The following is a 20,472-nucleotide window of genomic DNA, read 5'->3' on the forward strand; positions in this document are numbered from 1 at the left end:
ATTTTAGTACTTTCCGGTATCTTCCTTAGAAGAATTCATTAATTTATAAATTCATCCTTTGAAATTGAAGGAGCTAATAATATCCTATTTCTCAGAGATCGTTGGAATGCTGGCTATTTCATTCTCATAGAAAAGATTTATTTGCCAAACTCTTAAGTACGATTGTCCACAATACAAAATTGTCTTACGACTATACATAGGAGTGTATTTAGTTATACACTTATATAAATCCATCTTAGCTTTTCATAACTTATTTTTTGGAAGGGAAATTCAAGCCCCGCAACCTAGCACATGAAAGTAACGCATTAAAAACGGTACGTAGCCGTTCCAGGCCAGTCTGTAATGTGAATCTTATCGGACAAACCACCTTTCAAAGCCTCCTTATCTGTTAATTCCCTTAAATTAAAAATGAAAACATATCTATTAAATGAATATCGAATTCAGTATTCCAGCAATAGTTGCGTTCAAAGAGACCTGGAGCTTTTTGTTTTGTTTTATTTTATTGTTTGTTATTGTTAGGTATTATTATTAATTATAATTACTCTTAATTATAATTACATACTTTTTTATGTTTGTTCTTGTTTTTAAGTTTAGTTAGTATAATAATACTTTATTCAGGCGATGTGTCGCCCTTGAGGTTCATGAGTCACGCGGCAGTCACAGAAGATCAGCGTTGCAACACACTTGTGTTGAAACACATGCTCAGTGGCTCCTTTTTTAAACACCACACGTTTTTATATTTGTATATTTTTAAGTTGCTTCATTTTGTTATATGTGTGTGTGATGAAATAAATATTTTTTTTATCCTTCTTCTTATTAAAAAATCTTTGTCACCCTTACGTAGTTCGTTACTCCTTTGAGATTTAATTTAACATTTCAGCTGCTCCAAAATGTTCAAATAATGTTATAAATATTTATACAACATAGAGACAAACTTATCGTGTTATATGGCTCAATGCCTGAAGTACAGTTCAGACAGAAAACTCTTAGGCGAGCTCTGTTTTCGTTGGACGTCAGGAAGTCGAGCGGGTCGGATGACATTTCTCCAATCGTGGTTAGAACGTGTGCCCCTGAGTTGACGCCGGTGCTAACGCTTTTTTCTTTTTATTCCGGCACTCATATACAAAAGGCGTAGTCCCTGACTCATGGAACTCGGCCCTTGTCCATCCGATCCAAAAAAAGAAGACAGTTCGGATCCGGTAAACTATACGCCTATAGCTATTCACCCCCTGCTCTCCAAAATAATGGAGAGCATAAAAAGCGCGTACACCTTCCTACAAGGCCAGCAACGCTCCTGTGATTCCTCTGGTGTTACAAAAAATATGGGCGGCGGTGATCACTTAACACCAGGTGACAGACGAGCATGTATGTATGCAGCTTATTCATAAAAAAAATTTCGCTTATTTTCTCGATCGTCAGAAACTCATCGAGCCCTGGTGTTTTGCAGTTGTAATTTTCAGTACTAGTTCACCTTGAAACTTCTTGACTCTTAGACAAAGTTTCAAGTTTTATATAGCCTCCTTATAGACTCGTTCACTTTTCCAACACAATAGGTAAGAAGATACTTTCAACTTTGAAAATTCATACTAAGGTTACTATTATTATATTCAGACCATGGATAATCTTTTTCTGACTTTCGCACTAATAATATAATTAAATATTTACATATTAATGTAAGTGTTAAAGGTGTCTGTCAATGTGTAAATGTACTGTTAAATATTTTTCGAGTTAATTACTTTCTATTGAGATATGATTTGTTATAACACCATGAAAATTTGTATTTAGGAACTTGATAAGAAGTAACTAAATATTTGTTCTAGCGTTTTTAATATTCAGACCTATGTGGGGACGAAATAGGGCAATGAAAGATCTTTAGTTGGTAGCTTATAAAAATGTATTAACCACAGCAGATTGTTGTGTATTATTTGCAAAGTGAGAATGTTAAAAAATAAAAAATACTGCACAAAGTAACCATTGCACGCGCATGAAGTCGCGGGTAAGTACACAATAAATTACTCCACTTTATACACATATTACCAGGGTTTGATTTGACTTAAATGTAGACATTGTAAAAGAGAAAACTTTTTGTATGGAAGAGGAAGACAAACGAGTGTGAGTGATCACCGCCGCCCACATTCTCTTGCAACATCAGAGGAATCACAGGAGCGTTGCCAGTCTTTAAGGAAGTTGTACGCCCTTTTTTTGAAGGTACCTATGTTAATATACAAACTTTTCGAATGGTTATTGTTACTTACCTAGCTAAAGGAAATAATCAGTTAAGCGAGAGTCGGCTTCACACACGAAGGGTTTCGCATCATCGTACAAGCTACAAATCGTTGTAATTGTTAAAAGATTTTCAAAAAGAAATACTTTATCTTAATTTGTATATCAGCCATTCTTTTTTTCCTATTATATTTTTTATATTTTAATTATTTTTTATATTACTATTATATTATTCTCCTATTATACTGTTTATATGTTACTATAACGGAAAGTAAATGCAAACAGCAAAATAGATTTGGGCAGTCCACACAATAAGGAAAAGTAACGAAAGATGGAGCAGTATAACCAAAAACTCGTACGCCAAAAGAAGAAGACCTGGTACGAGATGGAGAGACGAGATAGTTAATTACGAAAGAGTGCTATAGTCCAGCACAGCAAATAATAAGGACAAATCAGTGAAGAAGGGGGGGCTTTGCCCATTAGTGGGATGATATATAAAATATAAATATCCGGACCACCAAACCTTGCTCGTATTTTTAAGAAGGTACAATACTTGAAGAAACTATTAGGACATCTGGATTTGAACCGGGGTCTTCTGCTTTCCAGATCACGCAATGTCCCATCTGAGCTATGATTGTCTTGTATATAGTGGATAAATTTACCAGATTATATATATACAAGAATTGCTCGTTTCATGATATAAGATTAATTAGAAATGGTTTAATATTTTAATGTGCTTTAATAAATAAATAAATAATGACAAGTAATACAGACTCTATCATAACTTCCGCTGTCTTACGGCCGTTTTCAATAACCTATCTATCCTTAGTTTAACTAACTAGAGGTAGATAAATCTATCCTTTTACGCTTACTTACATTTCAATAACCTATTGAGAGATAGGATTGGACTATGACTATATTGGACATTACTATCGATAGATAAGGTCTTGTCATTAAAAAGTGACAGCAATGTATCCGTAAGTTGAACTAAGGATAGATAGGTTATTGAAAACGGCCGTTAGAATTGCGGTTAAAAAGCGGATAGATAGAGAGTTTTAGTGATAGGTATCCTGTTGGGTATGGAATCATATAAAACTGTCCATACCAATAAATATTTCTCTCTGTTATAGGCCCTCTGTTATCAAGTGTGAGATTACAGTTAGGGACCTACTCTTACTATCAGTATTATGATTATATCTTTTCAGTATCTGCCACAAAGCGTGTCGAGGTCCTCGTGAGATTAATTACGATGATAACAGTCACTCAGACTGTAAAATGTCTATGTAATTGAACTAGTTTTCGTATACAATAATATTGTATATTTTGTTGATTCGGTATACTTTATATTCCAAACAATTTAAAGAAATTAATACCTTATGTTTATAAAAATAAACTGAAACTTGGTAATAAGTTGAGTAAATTATTATGTACTAGCTTTTACCCGCGAGTTTGTGTGCGTGCAATTGTTAGTTTGGGCAGCATTTTTTTATTTTACAATATACTCACTTTGCAAATAATACACAACAATCTGCTGTGGTTAATACATTTTTATATGCTACCAACTAAAGATCTTTCATTGCCCTTTTTCATCCCCACATAGGTCCGAATATTAAAAAAGCTAGAACAAATATTTATTTACTTCTTATCAAGTTCCTAAATACAAATTTTCATGGTATTCTCTTCGATAGTGGCAAACTTTCATACAAACTTCCACCCCCTATTTCAACCCCGCCAAGCTTTTTAATCGCGATAAAAGGTAGCCTATGTCTTTTCTAAGCTCTTGTTTATCGCTGTAATAAATTTTATCAAAATCGGTTCAGTGGTTTAGTCATGAAATGCGTCATAAATATTTTTATATTTTATATTCACATTTATAATATCAGTAGTAGAGCATGACGCTTTTCGTTGGGGCAACCAAAGTTCTCGGTAACTGGCGGTTAAGTATGGATTTTGTAAATGTGATTTAAACATTTTCGCTTGGTTAATCTCTCCTATGCTCTTAGTCGAGTGGCCAGTGCTATTTTCAAAAATTCAAAAATGAAACTCCTTTTCCATGCTCTAATAGAAAGTCTCACAGAAGAGGAAAATAATCAAATACATTGTAATTAATATTCCCCATTAATATCATTATCGAAGTAAACAAAGTGTTGTTATAATGAATGCTGCTATAACCCAACATTAGGCAACACAATCACATTTGCGGGAACTATTGCTCAATATATGGACTGGAATGGATCATTAACTCCACCGTAACAGTTTTCGGTTACGTCACCCAACAGGGAGTATCTAACCTTTTGAAAAAACGTGTATTTAATAGAAAATTATTAGTAGAATAAGTATTATTTCGAGATATTCCATTGCTATTTAACATGTTATAAATTATCTTTAGTCTTATTTCTGTTGAGCTTCACAAAGTCACTTCGACACGTGTTTTGCTTCTACATGAGGCATCACGAGAGAGCTGTAAGAGTTCGAGAACAAATCTAAATATATATATTATGTAAGTAGTTCTATTTGATCGTTATGAATAATTAATGACTTTTATTTATTTCCTATACCAATAAGCTGTTCTACTTTTCTACTATACAACTCAAACAAGTACAATATCATACTATATAAAATCAAGAAACATAATATGATATAAGATATTATAAAGAGAAGAGGCTTCTTACAGTTTTGTACAGCCTTGTGATTTATGAGTTTTGAAACAAAAATTGACGCGTGGCTGTATCAAAATGAGATTTGTAGTAAGATTAATACTAAAAGTAATAAGCAATTAATAAAACGTCTACTTTTGCACAGGAAAAAATATTTGAACCGCCTATTTATCCACACATTTCGTGGCAATCTAATCATTTAGTTACAGAATAACAACATGGTTTCGTGAAAATTGCTTGAATCTTCCAAATTTGATACATTTTACTGGATCACATATACATAAAATAAGCAATGAAAATGAGGTTGAAGTAATTTATACTGATCTTAGTAAGGTATTTGATAAAGTTGATCTTTTTCTTGGCCTGGCCTTTTCCCATTTTATTTGGTGTCGGCCCTCCGTATCATGTGTCTCCAGGTGGCTCGGTCCTGGGTCGTCTCTTTGTTTATGTGGGCTTCTTTCAGGTTCTTATTTACTATAGGCATCCATGTAATTCGAGGTTTCCCTCCTCCTCGGGGTTTAGTTACTATATCTAACACTTTTTTTTGCTCATGTATGGTCGCCTCATAACGTGTCCGTACCACCGCAGACAGCTCTCCTGCAGTTTATCTGGGATAGGTCTTACTTTAAAGGTGCCTCTTATGTGTATGTATGTTCTGACCTGATCCAGCCTAGTTACACCATCTGCCCGCCCACCTGAGCATCTTCATCTGTGCGCAGTGCAATTGATATTCATGCTGCTTTTTGAGTTGCCAGTATTCGGCTCCGTATGTCATAGCCGGTCGGACAGCTGCTCTGTATACTCGTCCCTTTATGCGCACGGGCATTCGGCTATCGCATAGCACCCTAGAGAGTTCTGTCCATTTCATCCACCCGGTATTTATGCGATGGGTGATATCTGTGTCCATTGACCCATCCTTACTGATTACTGACCTGACTAGGTACTTGATATGGTCCACTTCTTTTAGCTGGGTGTTTTGCAGACACATCTGTCTGTGTCAGAACACCATCGTGTTCTTGCTGTTGATGCCACTAAAGTTGCAATGCATGTACTTGGTCTTCAAATCAAAATCAGTTTATTCACGTAGGTCACGGAGATGACACTTATGAATGTCAAAAAAATATATATTTTTCTTATCAAATCTACCGCTACTTCGTAAAGGGTTGACCTAATGAGAAGAAGTAGCAAGAAACTCATTGCTTCACTCTGCTTATTCGATGTCCCAAATTAATTCTCTCGGTACCCGGTCGAAAGCTTTTTCTAAGTCGATGAATATCATGTGCAAGTCTTGTTTGTTGTCTCTGTACTTTTCCATCAGTATTCTAACTGAATGTATGGCATCAGTTGTGGATCTACCGGCGACGAATCCGCATTGGTTTTCAGTGACGTTAGTTATTTCAAGAAGCCTTTTGTTGATGACTCTTTCCCATATTTTGAAGGAATAAGATTTGTAATTTTGCAGAGTTTTATAAAACATTTATTTTTATAGAAAGGGATGAGAAAGCTCTTTCGCCATTCGTCGGAAATTCCATCACATAGGAACTTGTTGATAAGTTTTGTCAGGAACAGTACTCCGGTATCTCCTATTCGCTTCCAGAATTCAGGAGGGATGTCACCAGGGCCAGTGGCTTTTTGATTTAATAAAGTTGATCACTGTATATTAATTACGAAATAAGCTTAAATATATATAGACCATTCCGGAACATTCTATAGTGTTTAAAATCTTATTTATCACATCAACCGCTCATTGTGGATATCATTGGATTCAATGGATATCATTACAATGAATTTCAAGAACTTTATGGGATCTCCCAAGGCTCACACTTAAGCCCGTTACTACTTATTCTTTTATTCAACGATATTTCCAAAAAAAATATTGAATCTAGATATGAATTATATGTTGATAATTTAAATGTGTCGAATAAAGAATTGCCCTCTTAATCAAACTAAGCTACAAAATGATATCAATCGTGTGTCACTTTGGTGAACGAAAAACCTTATGCAACCAAACAAAAATAAATGCAATCATTTAAGAATTTCCAGAACTCTAATATAATCTATTAGACCAAACCACACAATATAAGAAAGCTGGCGTACTGATCAACATCATTACAACTCATGTGTGTAAACTTAAAAATTTATATTATTTTACAATTTTTAACTTATATAATAGTTGACTAGGTGACCCCACATTGTCCTTCTTTTCCATAAAAAATCATATTATTGACACCAGGAAACAAACTTGTTATGCCTACTTCTCGGTTAAGTCGAGTTAATATATCTTTAGTCGTGTGTATATGCCACATGATCCCAAAAAGTTACAAATAAATTTGAATTTAAAAGACTCATTAAGAGAATCGTTTCTTTGGTAAAGGTACATATACCATAAATTGGGACTATACCATAACCCACAGACTACTTAATAACAAATTTTATTGTACCGAGAAAAATTATCTCGTTTATGAACAGTAGTAAGTCAGCTGCCCCCTGAAAGCCTGAAAAATATTGAAAATAAAACTGTCATGCAAAAACCTATTGGAGTAATACAACAAGAATACGTGGGTAACATTGAAAATTTTTAGAACTGGCCAGTCAGAAAAATTGCTAATGAAAACTTATTTTGAATTTATATTGCATTCATTTGTTATTGTGAATTGGCGGCAAATCTAAAACTCTTGTTACACGTGAAAATGAACCTAACGCTTGAAAATTTTCGGTCATTGATTTATTATGACTTTTGTTGTGGGCTTACTCAACAACAAAGCTTTGATAGGTTGCGATTAGCATTTCTTAATGAAGCTCCATCTCCATGATCCCCGTGAGGGACGTCCTTTAACAGCGACTACTGAAGATAACATCAGTGCTGTGCGACGCATGATAGAGGAAAATAAGAGAGTGACCTATAAGCAGATACGGGCAAGCCTAGGCATTGGTATGAGTCAAGCTCAAAAAATATTACACGAACATTTAGGCGTCAGGAAGCTTTGTTTTTAATGGATTCCCCATACTTTAACCGACGACGAAAAACACCTTCGCATGGACTCGTGTCGCCAAATGTTAAATAAGTTCAACGGCGGTGACTCAAATGCTATATTTGACATCGTCACAGGTGATGAATGCTGCTATATTGCTACGAACCCTAAACCAAAAGACAATCAGCTCAGTGGGTGTTTCCTTTCGAGGATCAGCCAACTAAGGTAAAGAAAGGAAGAAGTCAAGGAAAAAAGATGATTGCCTAATTCTTTGGTCGGAAACGTCTTTTCGCGACAGTTGTGCTAGAAGATGGAAGGACAGTTAATGCAGACTGGTATGTCAATCGCTGTTTGGCTGTTGTCTTGGAAAAAAATCGATAGCAGTGACCTCGAAGCAGGATCCTTCTTCACAACGACAATGCTTCAGCGCACGCTCCAAAACGGACTGTTGAATATTTGACTATAGCAGGCTTCGAGATAATGATAATCATCCGCCATACAGTCCGGATCTGGCGCCCTGCGACTTTTATTAATTCCCAAGAACTAACGATAAAATTCGAGGTATTCGTTTTGCAAGCCCTGAAGATGCGGTGAAAGCGTACGAAAATGCCATAGATGAGACCTCTGAGGAAGATTGGGCCCACTGCTTTTCTCAGAGGTTCCATCGAATGCGACGATGTGTAGAGAGGAACGGAGATTATTTCGAAAAACAATAAAAGTATTGGCAACTTTCTACATAAAGCCGTTCTTCATTTTCTAAACCTTTTTAGTATTACCTAGGTATGACGCGTTTTAATCCATTAAAAAGTAGTAAAGTGATTGTTACAAATTTATTTAAATAAATTTATTTATAATTTATTTATTTAATAATTTATTTAAATAAATTTGTAACAATCACTTTATTTAAGAATATACTAGTATTAGGCTTTTTCATCATCTTCACGAGTTTAATGTTGAAGAACGACAGCACGATCTTTTGCCTTCGGTATTTCCAACCAGAATTAGTTTTTCCAAACTACCGTCTTTTTTTTCTTTTTAGCTGTAAAATTAGATTAATAAATTTAAGTGTATTAAGAATACAGACGTAATACTTTCTTCACAGATCTACCTATTTTATCCAGAAGAGTTGTACCAGTACATTGGCTCGAAAGGCATCATTTCCATGCAACTACTTGCCTACTGCTCATCGTGTTGTAATCCTATCACTTATTGCTTCATGAACAGGAAGTTTCGACAGGCATTCATCAGCCTCTTTAAGACTTGCCGGCTTTTGAGGTTTGTATTGTTTGTTTGTGTATGGTGATGCGAGGGAGTCAAAATGGGGTGCGGTGTAATGTAACATGGCCTGGAAGTCCAGGTTAAGTGCGGTTGCGGGAAATCTGTTTTGGCCTGTTCACAATCAATAAACATAAAGCGCCAAGTAGTTGAAGTACTCACCTGATACTGGTCAGCCCTTTCCTCAGTCAAGCACTTCACTTGGCACTACGATGATGCGAAAGATAGTAGTATAAAACCACGTGCGACAATGACGAACGAATGCGGCGGAACTTGCGCATGCTTGGTCAGCGGTGTCCACTCAATCAAGTTCAATCGGTTAGTGTCGCGTTGTAAGCGGCCAGAGAGTGGTTTAGCGTCCGATGCGAAGACCAGGGTGATGCCAATGCTCGGATTGTACATCAACTCCCAGATGGCGTTATATGCTATTAAATGGGAACAATAATGGCACAAACAGTGTGATTACAAATTTTGTGATAGTAAGTAAAAACCGCCAATAATAGTATATTGTCTGGACTCTTCGACGTGGTAGATTTATTAGACACTCTACAAATGAGAGCCGGTTCCATGCAATATTGCAGACAGTTTGTTATAAAGTACTGGGCGTGAACAAGGCGATTCAGGAGATTCTTGAGAAATGAATTGTGAAAATGAAAGATAAAATAACGGTGGCAATTTCATCCAACAGTTCTTCCGAACATTTAGTATTTGAGTTTTTATAATATTTTAGTTAATGAAAGCATGGCGAGCAATAATTTTGTTTAATTTTCCATTTCAACGATTCAAATATTAAAAAGTATGCCCGCACAAAGCTTAAGCTGATAATCTATCAAAATTCTTTCAAGAAAAATTTGTGTTAATACCACTTAAGCCTTAATTGCCTTGATAACGCTCATATAGTAAGAATCATGTGTTTTCTGGGTTCCGCTCCCAAAGCAAAGCTATAAATTCAAATTTAGAATAGAATAGAAAAATCTTTATTAGCATCAAACAACACACACCTTCAATTTACAATATTAATAACAATCTTAAAATACTCAATTAAATGAGATAAATAACATAAAATATTAAAATATAAAAAAAAACATTGGCGCGTCATTTCCTACAAAAACTTAAATTTTTTCTTACAAATTGTTTGGAGTCACAATACCCATTTAAAAAATATGCCTCAGATCTGGAATGAATAGGCGCAACAAACTGAGCCTACATAATATTAGTTTATAAAGTAGATTTATAATATAATACTATTCTCATACAGATGTTTACTGAAATTTTCTGTTGTTCAAACATAATACCAAACACATAGTTTTCCTTACAGACCCAAATTTTTCAGATGGTGTTTTCCTGAGAAACTGGAAGGCAAACAATTGACGCCTCCGCCATCTAGCCAAGATGCTACGGCCTGCATTATAAGGGGAAGCCAAACAGGACGCACTGGTAAATTAATTTCACTAATAAATTAAAATTTAATAAATTTATTTAATTTAAATAAATTAAATTATTTAATAAATAAAAATAAATATATATAAATTAAATATAATATAAAATATTAAAAATAAAAATATTAAAATTATTTAAATAAATTAAAAAAATTAATTGCTACATTAATAAATTACTAGGTTTTAGGCTACCTGTCCACTCGAGCGGAGAATAAAGTAGCGGAGGGGAGTTTTGCCAATAAGATGCATGTGTGTGCGTGAAATAATAGTCCACAACTTTTTTTTTTTTATGATAATAAGGGACGAGACGAGCCGGACGTTCAGCTGATTGTAATTGATAAGCCATGCCCATTACAATGCAGTGCCGCTCAGGATTCTCAAAAAACCCAAAAATTCTGAGCAGCACTACAATTGCGCTCGTCACCTTGAGACATAAAATGTTAAGCCTCATTTGCCCAGTAATTTCACTAGCTACGGCGCCCTTCAGACCAAAACACAGTAATGCTTACACATTACTGCTTCACGGCAGAAATAGGCGCCGTTGTGGTACCCATAATCTAGCCGGCATCCTGTGCAAAGGAGCCTCTCACTGGTAAACAACTCCGCTCAGCATTACTTTCTCACTCCATCTCTTTGTCTCACTCCATATAAATAGTCAGACATAGACCGTAACACCGCTCAGCATTACTTTCTCACTTTATCTCTCTGTCTCACTCCATATAAATAGTCAGAGATAGACCGCAACTCCGCTCAGCATTACTTTCTTACTCCATCTCTCTGTCTCGCTCTCCCTCCACATTACTCCCTTGTTCCGCTCCTCTGCCTAGCTCCGCATCTGTGGACAGGCGGCTTAACCCTCCTACGCTTCATCATTGTTCATACCTACCCGAGTAGGTAGGAGTAAAATTAATATTATGTTATGCGTTGCAGCACTATCAAGTAAATATACAGATGCAGGCGCGTGCATTCCATATATGCCTTTAGGCATATATGGAATGCCTACCTCGTTATGAAAGTATTAAATAAAATAAATAAATACAGTTACTCAATATACAATAAAAATAAAATATTAAATAATAAAGTTGATTAAGTTAAATTTGATTCCGTTATTCTATAACCAAACTTCTTTTGAACACCAACTCATTCAATTTTTCCTTACGGTAGATACATACTACATTCGTACGGTAGGCAGTCCCAAAAATGCCTATACGACGCTACGAGTATTTCATAGATCTTATTTAGCAAAGTATTGGTCACAGTTAAACGATATTCAGTAATGTATGGGCGTCTAAGTAGGCATGCCTACTTACGATTTGTAGCGAGATAAACCGATTACCCCACATCTGTCTCACTCCCTCCATATTAGGAGTTTATGGCTATTTCGGTTTTTTGTCTACATAAGTATCATTAGAGTTAATAAGTATATTCATTGATTAATAATTAGTATTTTATTTTTATTATAGTTCATTCCGTCGTCCGTGACCCGTGTAAAGTTCTACTGTGATAAAAAGATGATGTGTGATTTGTGTTTAAAATAGGTATTGGGTTTTAAAAATACAAGTAAGTAATAGAGAAATTAAATAAGTGCGCCGGTTATGATATAGGTACAGGTTTCAATAATAAATATAATAAAAATTGTTTCTTTTAATAGACCAGTACTTTTACGAGTAATGTTCAAGCATTTTTAAAGATTTATAAAGATAATGACTTATGTTGGTTAATTACCGTTCGACCGGCCCATAACTAATGTTATTGTAATCAAAACAAGTTACAGCCCGAAAAACCGGCAAAAGAAGTGGTAAGTTAATTTATTTAAATATCAAGTAGGTATAATAATATTATCAAGAAAAGCTAAAGGATAGTATTAAAATTATAATATGAACTATGAAGCCGACAGCGCTGTGCTATTTTGAGGTTATGTCCTCAAAGTTCAAAAAAATTAAAAGGTCCTCTGTTCTTCTTTTCTTTGTTCTTTTACGAAGCCACAAACATTTAAAAAAATATTACTTTATTTAGAGTTTTCAATAATAATTAAAGGTTTAAATATGAATAAATGCATGAAATTTAAGGTTTGAGAGTAAATGCAAATGGGTGTTTATGCTAGAATGCATTATGGGTGTTTACCGCTAGATGGCGGTAAAAATGAAAATATGTGTTATCTCAGTTTAGGATTTTAATAACAAATAACTTTTGTGAAATAAACACGCATGCTTAGGTTATTGAGATAAATAAGAAAGCAGTTTAAGGTATACTTGTTCCTCGAATGACATATGGTACAGAAACTACATGCGAAACACAAACAACTCCAGTATGTAGATTTCAAAGCCCAGTACTGTCAGACTAGAGCGCGGTTCTACGACTAGTTAGATTATAGATACAGTACTTACCTCGCTAGAAAACCAATGCACGACACTGTACAGATATAAATAATGATAATATATTAAGATACTTTACGTGTTCGATTACAAAGGTGTATCGGTATTCGGATCACTTGAATTGCATAGAAATCTTCTACATGAAAAAGCACTTTCATTTAAATAGTAATCACAATTGGACGAACAGACTACAGCGCACAATATTCATTTATTGCGCTATCGTACACAAAAATGACAATTTATATTACATAAATAATTGAAAACTTCAGAATTATTACAATTATTTTACATTAAAACGTTTATATGTCTTACGAATTTTTGATCAGGTCACGTGTCCTGAAGAGAGTTTAACATTTTATACACATCCCAGGAGAAGTGCTCAACGCCACTAAAGAAGTTTACACTTCAAAGAACTGTTTTCCAACACCAGACAGTGACGAATTATTAATTTGCTATATAAATGAAACTGTAGCAGAATTTGAATAAATTTTTATATAAAATATAAAATTTTGTTCTGCAGTTTAAAGTTTTAAAAAATAAATAATGATATTTTTTTTAGTATTTAATGTTTTTTCATACAGATGCTTTTTTTTTTTCAGGATTAGCTAAATCTCTATAACTTATACTAAGTAGATTCTATTACCCATTATTACTGAAACATACCCTAATGTTAACACCAGGAACAGACATAAACTTATAATGCCTACTACTAGTCTTTTGTGGGGCGATGTAGGTATATGCATTTACAACAAGATCCCAGAAAATGTTCAAAACAAAAGTATTACGTTATTCTAAAGAATTGTTAAAAAACGTTTCTGTGGTAAAGGTTACTATAACATAAATGACTTTCTTAATGACCCCACAGATTATGAATGGAGTGACCGCCCTCAGGCTATTAAATAATAAGTTTAATTGTACTATATTACTTTGTAAACATATTTTTTCGATGAAAAAAAGCCCGCTAATTTTATTGCGCCCGTTCTTCACAGGTCTGAGGCATTCATTTTGAAATGGGTGGTAGTTTTTGACTTTCAATAAGTGATGTCACATCCTATTTGAATAAAAATACTTCAATTTGAATTTGAATAAAATCTACAATTTATCAGCGGTTTGTTTGCCGTTTTGAGTATATGGGTGTATTGAATCAATATTCCTTATTCAATAAAATACATTTTTTAAATACTCATACTCTTCATGAGAGTACATTATTGTACACGATTTTTTGTACCGAAAAACCAACTACATGATGGAATAAATTAACTAGGTTTGACAGCATGCAAGGCAGAACTTTTTGAATTGGCGGGACCCAGAGGCCTGTGAACGGCTAGATTGCGTGACTTTCGAGATGTTTAATTTGTAGAACATAATATGCACTAAAATACTAAATATTACATTTTATTATTTATCTATTCTATTTTCTATATTCTATACTCTATTTTCTATCTATTTCTATGCTAATATAACATAATATTGACACACTTTTACACAAATTATCTTGCCCCAAACTAGGCATAGCCTGTACTATAGGTAAAAGACAACGATGTATTTAATACAATATACTTACTTAAACATACATAAATACATATAAACATCCATGACTCGGAAACAAACATCTATAAAGATTTTCACACAAAAATAGAAAAAAAAAAACAAGTAATTTTGGGGGTTCCCCTCCCCATACTCAGAACTGAAACTCAATTTTTTTTTTTCATCAATCCCGAACGTGTGGGTATTTATGGATAGGTCTTCAAAAATGATCTTGAGGTTTCTAATTTCATTTTATTCTAAACTGAATAGTTTGCGCGAGACTCTACCAAAGTGGTAAAATGAGTCACCCCCCCGTAATTTCTAAAATAAGAGAATGATACATATAAAAAAATATGTAATTATTATTCAATTTATAGTATAGCATCACAGTCATCACATGACGACCCCTATAGCCTAGTGGTTAGTGACCCTGCCTACTGAGCTAGAGGTCCCGGGTCCCGGGTTCGAATCCCGGTTGTTGGATGTTTATATGTATTTATGTATATTGTACTAAATATATCGTTGTCTTGTACCCATAGTACAGGCTATGCCTAGTTTGGGGCAAGATAATTTGTGTTACAGTGTGTCAATATTATAATATTATCTGAGCTCGAAGATTAACATAAATGAGCTAGCCCTAATCACTGACTATTTCCTCCTAAAATACTACAGGAGTTACATAAACTTTGCCGCATTTTAATAGCTTTCTTAATTAGCTCATAGATCAAGTTGTTGTCTTTTGAGATACTTTTATAAAATGGAATTGTATTTTATAAATGAGTGATTATGACACAATGTAACACCTGCGAATTTGAAATCTCAAGAGGACAAATATATCTCTCTCTAAAATATTGTTACTTCGGATAATTTCATTTCAATACAGTTTAATGGTCTGAGGCGCTACCACGGCTGGCTGCTAATAGATCAAATGTTTATTGATTTCGGAACGAGTTTAGAATGTGTGTATTGTACTCTTATTCTTCATCATCAGCCGGAAGACGTCCACTGCTGGACAAAGGCCTTCCTCCAAATGCAACTAGTTTATTTATTTTTTATTGTATGTTGGACATACTAAGTCATAGTTTTGACACACATATAATACAATATTATTTCTTAATTTCATGACATACTAGAATGGTATCATACAAATGATATGTGCAGTCCTATATGAGTTTGTTAGTCTGTTTGTTTGTTAAGTTTTCATGCCTAAACTACTCAACCAATCATTATGTAATTTTGTACATACATTACAGAATAAGACATAAGTACACGGTAAATCAAGAAAAAATAAAATTGTTCCTGAATGACAAGACATTCGTCTGACAAATTCACTCGGGCGCCCAACATGTAGGCAATTTACGTAAAAATGAATATATACGGTGCAAAGCATCCCATTCCCGGCATGCAAGTGCGATACAACCACCTCGCTCGATACTTCTTCCCTGACTGCCTGCTGGCTACGACGAATACCGAATCATCCTCGCTCTTGCTTTTTGGCTCGACGTTCTTGAGTACGACATATATAATATCTCTGTTCGCGATAAACTCAAAAACTACTGCACCTATATTCCCGCTGTTTCACCAATGGATGACGTGGTTCTCGAGGAAGGTTTAAGTATATAATTTGTTAAATTTTTTATACCTTTTTGTATATATTAACGAAATCTTTTGGAGATGTCGGAATAAAATAAGCCGTCTCGGAGCTTTGCACGAATACAGTGTCTAAAACCTTTGCAATGTAACAAAATTATGCATAGTGGAATTGTATTATATAGGTCTACAGAAAAGTCTACGATGGCATATGTATATTTCTTAAGTATAACATACTATACCTATCCACTTCAATATTTTCAAAATGGGCAATTATAAAGCGGTAATGTAAAAGCCGTTTGCACAAATACGATAGTAATCCTTATTATGTTCTATTGGTGGAACACCGTCTGTCAGGTCAGCTAGTATATAATATATATATTGTAGTGAATAAAGAAAATAGGAATTACTTATTAAATGTCAAAAACTAAGACCCATTTGAAAATGTATGTCACAGACCTAAGAAGAAAGGGTGCCAAAACTCTGTCTACTTTTTTTAAATAAAATTTTCTCACATTATAATATCGTGCATGAAAATTTACTATTAAATAGCCTGAGGGCGGTTGCTTGACTCCCCATCTGTGGTATCATTAGAAAAGTCATTTGTGTTACAGTAACCTTTATTACCTCAAAAACGTTTTTTCTATTCTTTTGAATTTCGCTACACATCTGTGTTGTAAATTTTGTGGGATCCTGTCGTAAAAGCATTAATCCAAACGAGTGTTGTAATGAAATTCAGTCCAACATTACAACACTCGTTTGGATGATGTAATGGTTATTAGGACATTGGGTGTTTTAATGTTAGCAGTAACCTAACTGATTCAGATTCTTTTAGAGGATTCATATTATGGGTTTAGATAAAGTCTTGTATGCAACAGTTGATAATTAGGTATTAAAACTCTCATGTGATACTATTATCACACGAGGCTTATTACTAGAGATATAATTATCACCTCGTGTGATAAACCCACATTAGCGTTTTAATACCCCTTATTACACAACAGTTGCATAAATAACTAATACATCGTTTACGTAATGATAATTGACGTCAATAATATGCGTTTGTTGATGTGTATAAATAATATAATGATTTTGTTGTAGAGCTGGATGGGCAGGGTGAGGATTGTGTTTAGCAGCGGCTCACAAAGCACAGCGTTAGGAAGTGGCCCGCACTCCACAACATCCGCCGTAGTCGTCGCGCGGCCCGTTACACAGGTGATACATTTTTTTTATGGAATAGGAGGACAAACGAGCGTACGGGTCACCTGGTGTTAAGTGATCACCGCCGCCCACATTCTCTTGCAACACCAGAGGAATCACAAGAGCGTTGGCCTCCGGTCCTCGACACTAACCTATGCGAAACATAGCGGCACTAGGCTGCTACTTCACGCCGGTATTCTGTGCGAGTGTGGTAAGTAACCCGGACGAGTCTGGCCCGATTGTGCTGACGTCAAAAGACGGTAGCGTGACTCTCCCACTCTCAATAAGCCCGTAGTCGCCTCTTACGACACCCATGGGCCTGAGACTACCCTATTCTTTTTACGCCCCGGGGAAGCACAGGGCAAATATAATGAACAATGACTTGATTACATTCGATTGAGAATCATATATTTTTGAAGTTATACTTCTTTAGACGTGTTATGAAAAAATGATGAGAGTGAAATTTTAAGATGCGCGCGCATCACTGTAACACAAAAGGACAAGGGCGTGACGTTTGCGACATTCGTTATTTTAAGAACGTACAGCAGTATTCGTTATTTAATAATGCATTGTCAAAGCATCGTTGCAAGATTTTTACAATATTGTTCTTTCTACAAACGTAGAATAGCACGAGGAGTAAATAATTTTAGGATTTTTGCTTTGTTTGGCCAAAGATGTATAAGTTCTTGCGTGCATACATAAGTACACACACACTTTTTTTAATGTAAGAGGAGGACAAATGTCATCTGATAGTAAGTGATCACCGTAGCCCATACTCTCTTGTAACGCCACGGGGGGGGGGGGGGGGGGGGGGGGGCTTTAATTGTCAAAATAGTCAGTTATTTACCAATCGGATAAAGGTGGGCAGTGGTCCGGCAATTCCTGACTTGATTCCTGAGGGTGGAATCGTATTTCTTCAATACACAAAAAATATTGTATTGTTCATTTTAATTAATTTGTTGAATTTAATATATAGTAAAATATAATAAAATAATTAAATAAATAATAAAATTAAATATATAATTAAATTCAAGGATGAGTTCTGGTTTACGAACTCACTTCTCGAAGAAAAGAAGAGTAAAGTAAAGGATTGAAACATGCGTAACTGATAAGAAGTACAATTTTCAAGGAATTTTCGTCCACGTAATATCAAACTATAGCTTCTTTGTCCTATATTCTGTACGATAGTACATGGATTCCTTAAAAAGAAGCGCATTCATTTTTATAAAAGGATGGCAACGCTCCTGTGATTCCTCTGGTGCTGCAGGAAAATATAGGTGACGGTAATCACTTCACAAACGACAGGCCGTACGCTGGTTTTTCATTCTCTTCGGACTGGCTTGACCATGTGAAATAACATTTCACATATCACGTGAAACGTTGTTTTTATTAAATAATATTAATTTTCATATTATGTAACAATTGAATAATAATCTTAGTATATATAAATTACGTGACGCGTTGTTTGTCCGCGATGGACTCCTAAACTAATGAACAGATTTTAATGGGGATTACTTCATGGAGTGTAGTTTAGTCCAACTTGAGAGATAGAATAGTTTTTATTTCGATTTGGGACCCATAATTATTTTTAATTTCATTATTTGTTTTGTATGGACATATTTTCTATGAGAGAATTTATTGACGCACGGTTTGACAGTTCTGCTGTGAAACAACTTCATTACAGTTAACAACAGGGAGCAATGATGTTCAATACGTCATTGACAGGGATCATAATTTACAAATTATTCTTGGTGTTATGAAGTATTATTGACAAATACAGAAAAAAAACAGTATTTTTTTTATTTTGCACAGAACAACGTCTGTCCGGTCAACTAGTATAAATAAGCAAGCATTTGAACTACATATATTTTAAAGTATTTCATTTTAGTCTCGTAATTATCAAATACAAAACTATTTTACTTTATTTGCGATTTATAGAGATGTTTGTTAAATAAACTTCAACACGAACTGCAATTAATTTTATTATAATTGTTTTTTTTATATTATTACTAGCTGACCCAGCAAACGTTGTATTGCCGATATTAAAATCGCGATACAAAAGTAACTGTTGATCGTAGATGGGTGAAAATTTGAAGTTGTATGTATTTTTTAACGCTGACTCATAATCAAACAAATTTAAAAAAAAATGTTAAAAAAAAGTAAAAAAAAAATCGTGTGGACCACCCTTAACATTTAGGGGTATGAAAATAGATGTTGGCCGATTCTCAGACCTACTCAATATGCTCACAAAATTTCATGAGAATCGGTCAAACCGTTTCGGAGGAGTACGGGAACGAACATTGTGACACGAGAATTTTATATAAAAGATAACGTAATTAATTTTTCATTGAAAGTTTTTGCTGGTTAAGCAATTAAAATCAAGTATGTACAGAAATACTCCAGTAATTTTTCTACAACATATTTATGTGTAGAGATCGGTCAGTTTCAGTCTTGTATTACGAACTAATTAGTCAGTGTATGCAGCTAGTATTGGTTTACAGCACAAGCTGAGCATCGGCCTTTTCTTTTGCGACATAGCATATTTTTTTAAGTTAGGATTAGGAATATATATTAACCCCCTTATTCAACCTAAGTCAGAATGAGAAAAAACACTCCTTAGCGGCTCTTTTAAGTTAGCGGACCATTATGAGTAAGTATTTAGATTGTATTTTTAGGTGTGTGGCAAGGAATAAATATTTCATATTTCTTGTATATGGAGTAAAAATACCGTATAAGCTCACGCAGTGTTTCACAACCTTTTTTAGGCCTTGCCCCACCTTAACATTTCTAAAATTTTTATGCCCCCCCATACATATATAACCTGTATTGCTGAGTGATTAGCGATCCTACCTACTAAGCTAGAGGTCCCGGGTTCGAATCCCGGTAGGTGCAAGCATTTATATGATGAATATGGATGTTTGTTTCCGAATCATGGATGTTTATATGTATTTATGTATGTTTAAGTAAGTATATTGTATTAAATATATCGTTGTCTTGCAACCCATAACACAGGCTATATTCCTAATTTGGGGCAAGATAATTTGTTTAAAAAGTGTGTCAGTATATTATTATATTTATACATAATTTTTAACCTTTTAAAAATTGTTTTATTCCCCTAAGAAATAAAACTGATAAGTTTTAGGAAGAAATCACTATAATATTGTTATAAAAACAACTGATGAAAAACTGAAATTCAAAATGATTTTAATATTTT

The 20,472-nt window shown here is 34.4% G+C and overlaps 1 protein-coding gene across 1 annotated transcript in view; it reads left to right on the plus strand.

Annotated features, from left to right (window-relative positions):
• The window catches only part of LOC126977018 (cholecystokinin receptor-like), a 101,548-nt gene that overhangs the window by 78,978 nt on the left and 2,098 nt on the right, over positions 1-20,472 (plus strand). The window contains exons 9-11 of the mRNA XM_050825670.1: positions 8,955-9,127; positions 10,461-10,564; positions 17,160-17,273. Coding sequence (XP_050681627.1) covers positions 8,955-9,127; positions 10,461-10,564; positions 17,160-17,191 — 309 coding nt within the window. The 3' untranslated portion in view covers positions 17,192-17,273. The remainder of the gene's footprint in view (positions 1-8,954; positions 9,128-10,460; positions 10,565-17,159; positions 17,274-20,472) is intronic.

This window comes from Leptidea sinapis, chromosome 43 (genome assembly GCF_905404315.1).
Source record: "Leptidea sinapis chromosome 43, ilLepSina1.1, whole genome shotgun sequence".
NCBI lineage: Eukaryota > Metazoa > Arthropoda > Insecta > Lepidoptera > Pieridae > Leptidea > Leptidea sinapis.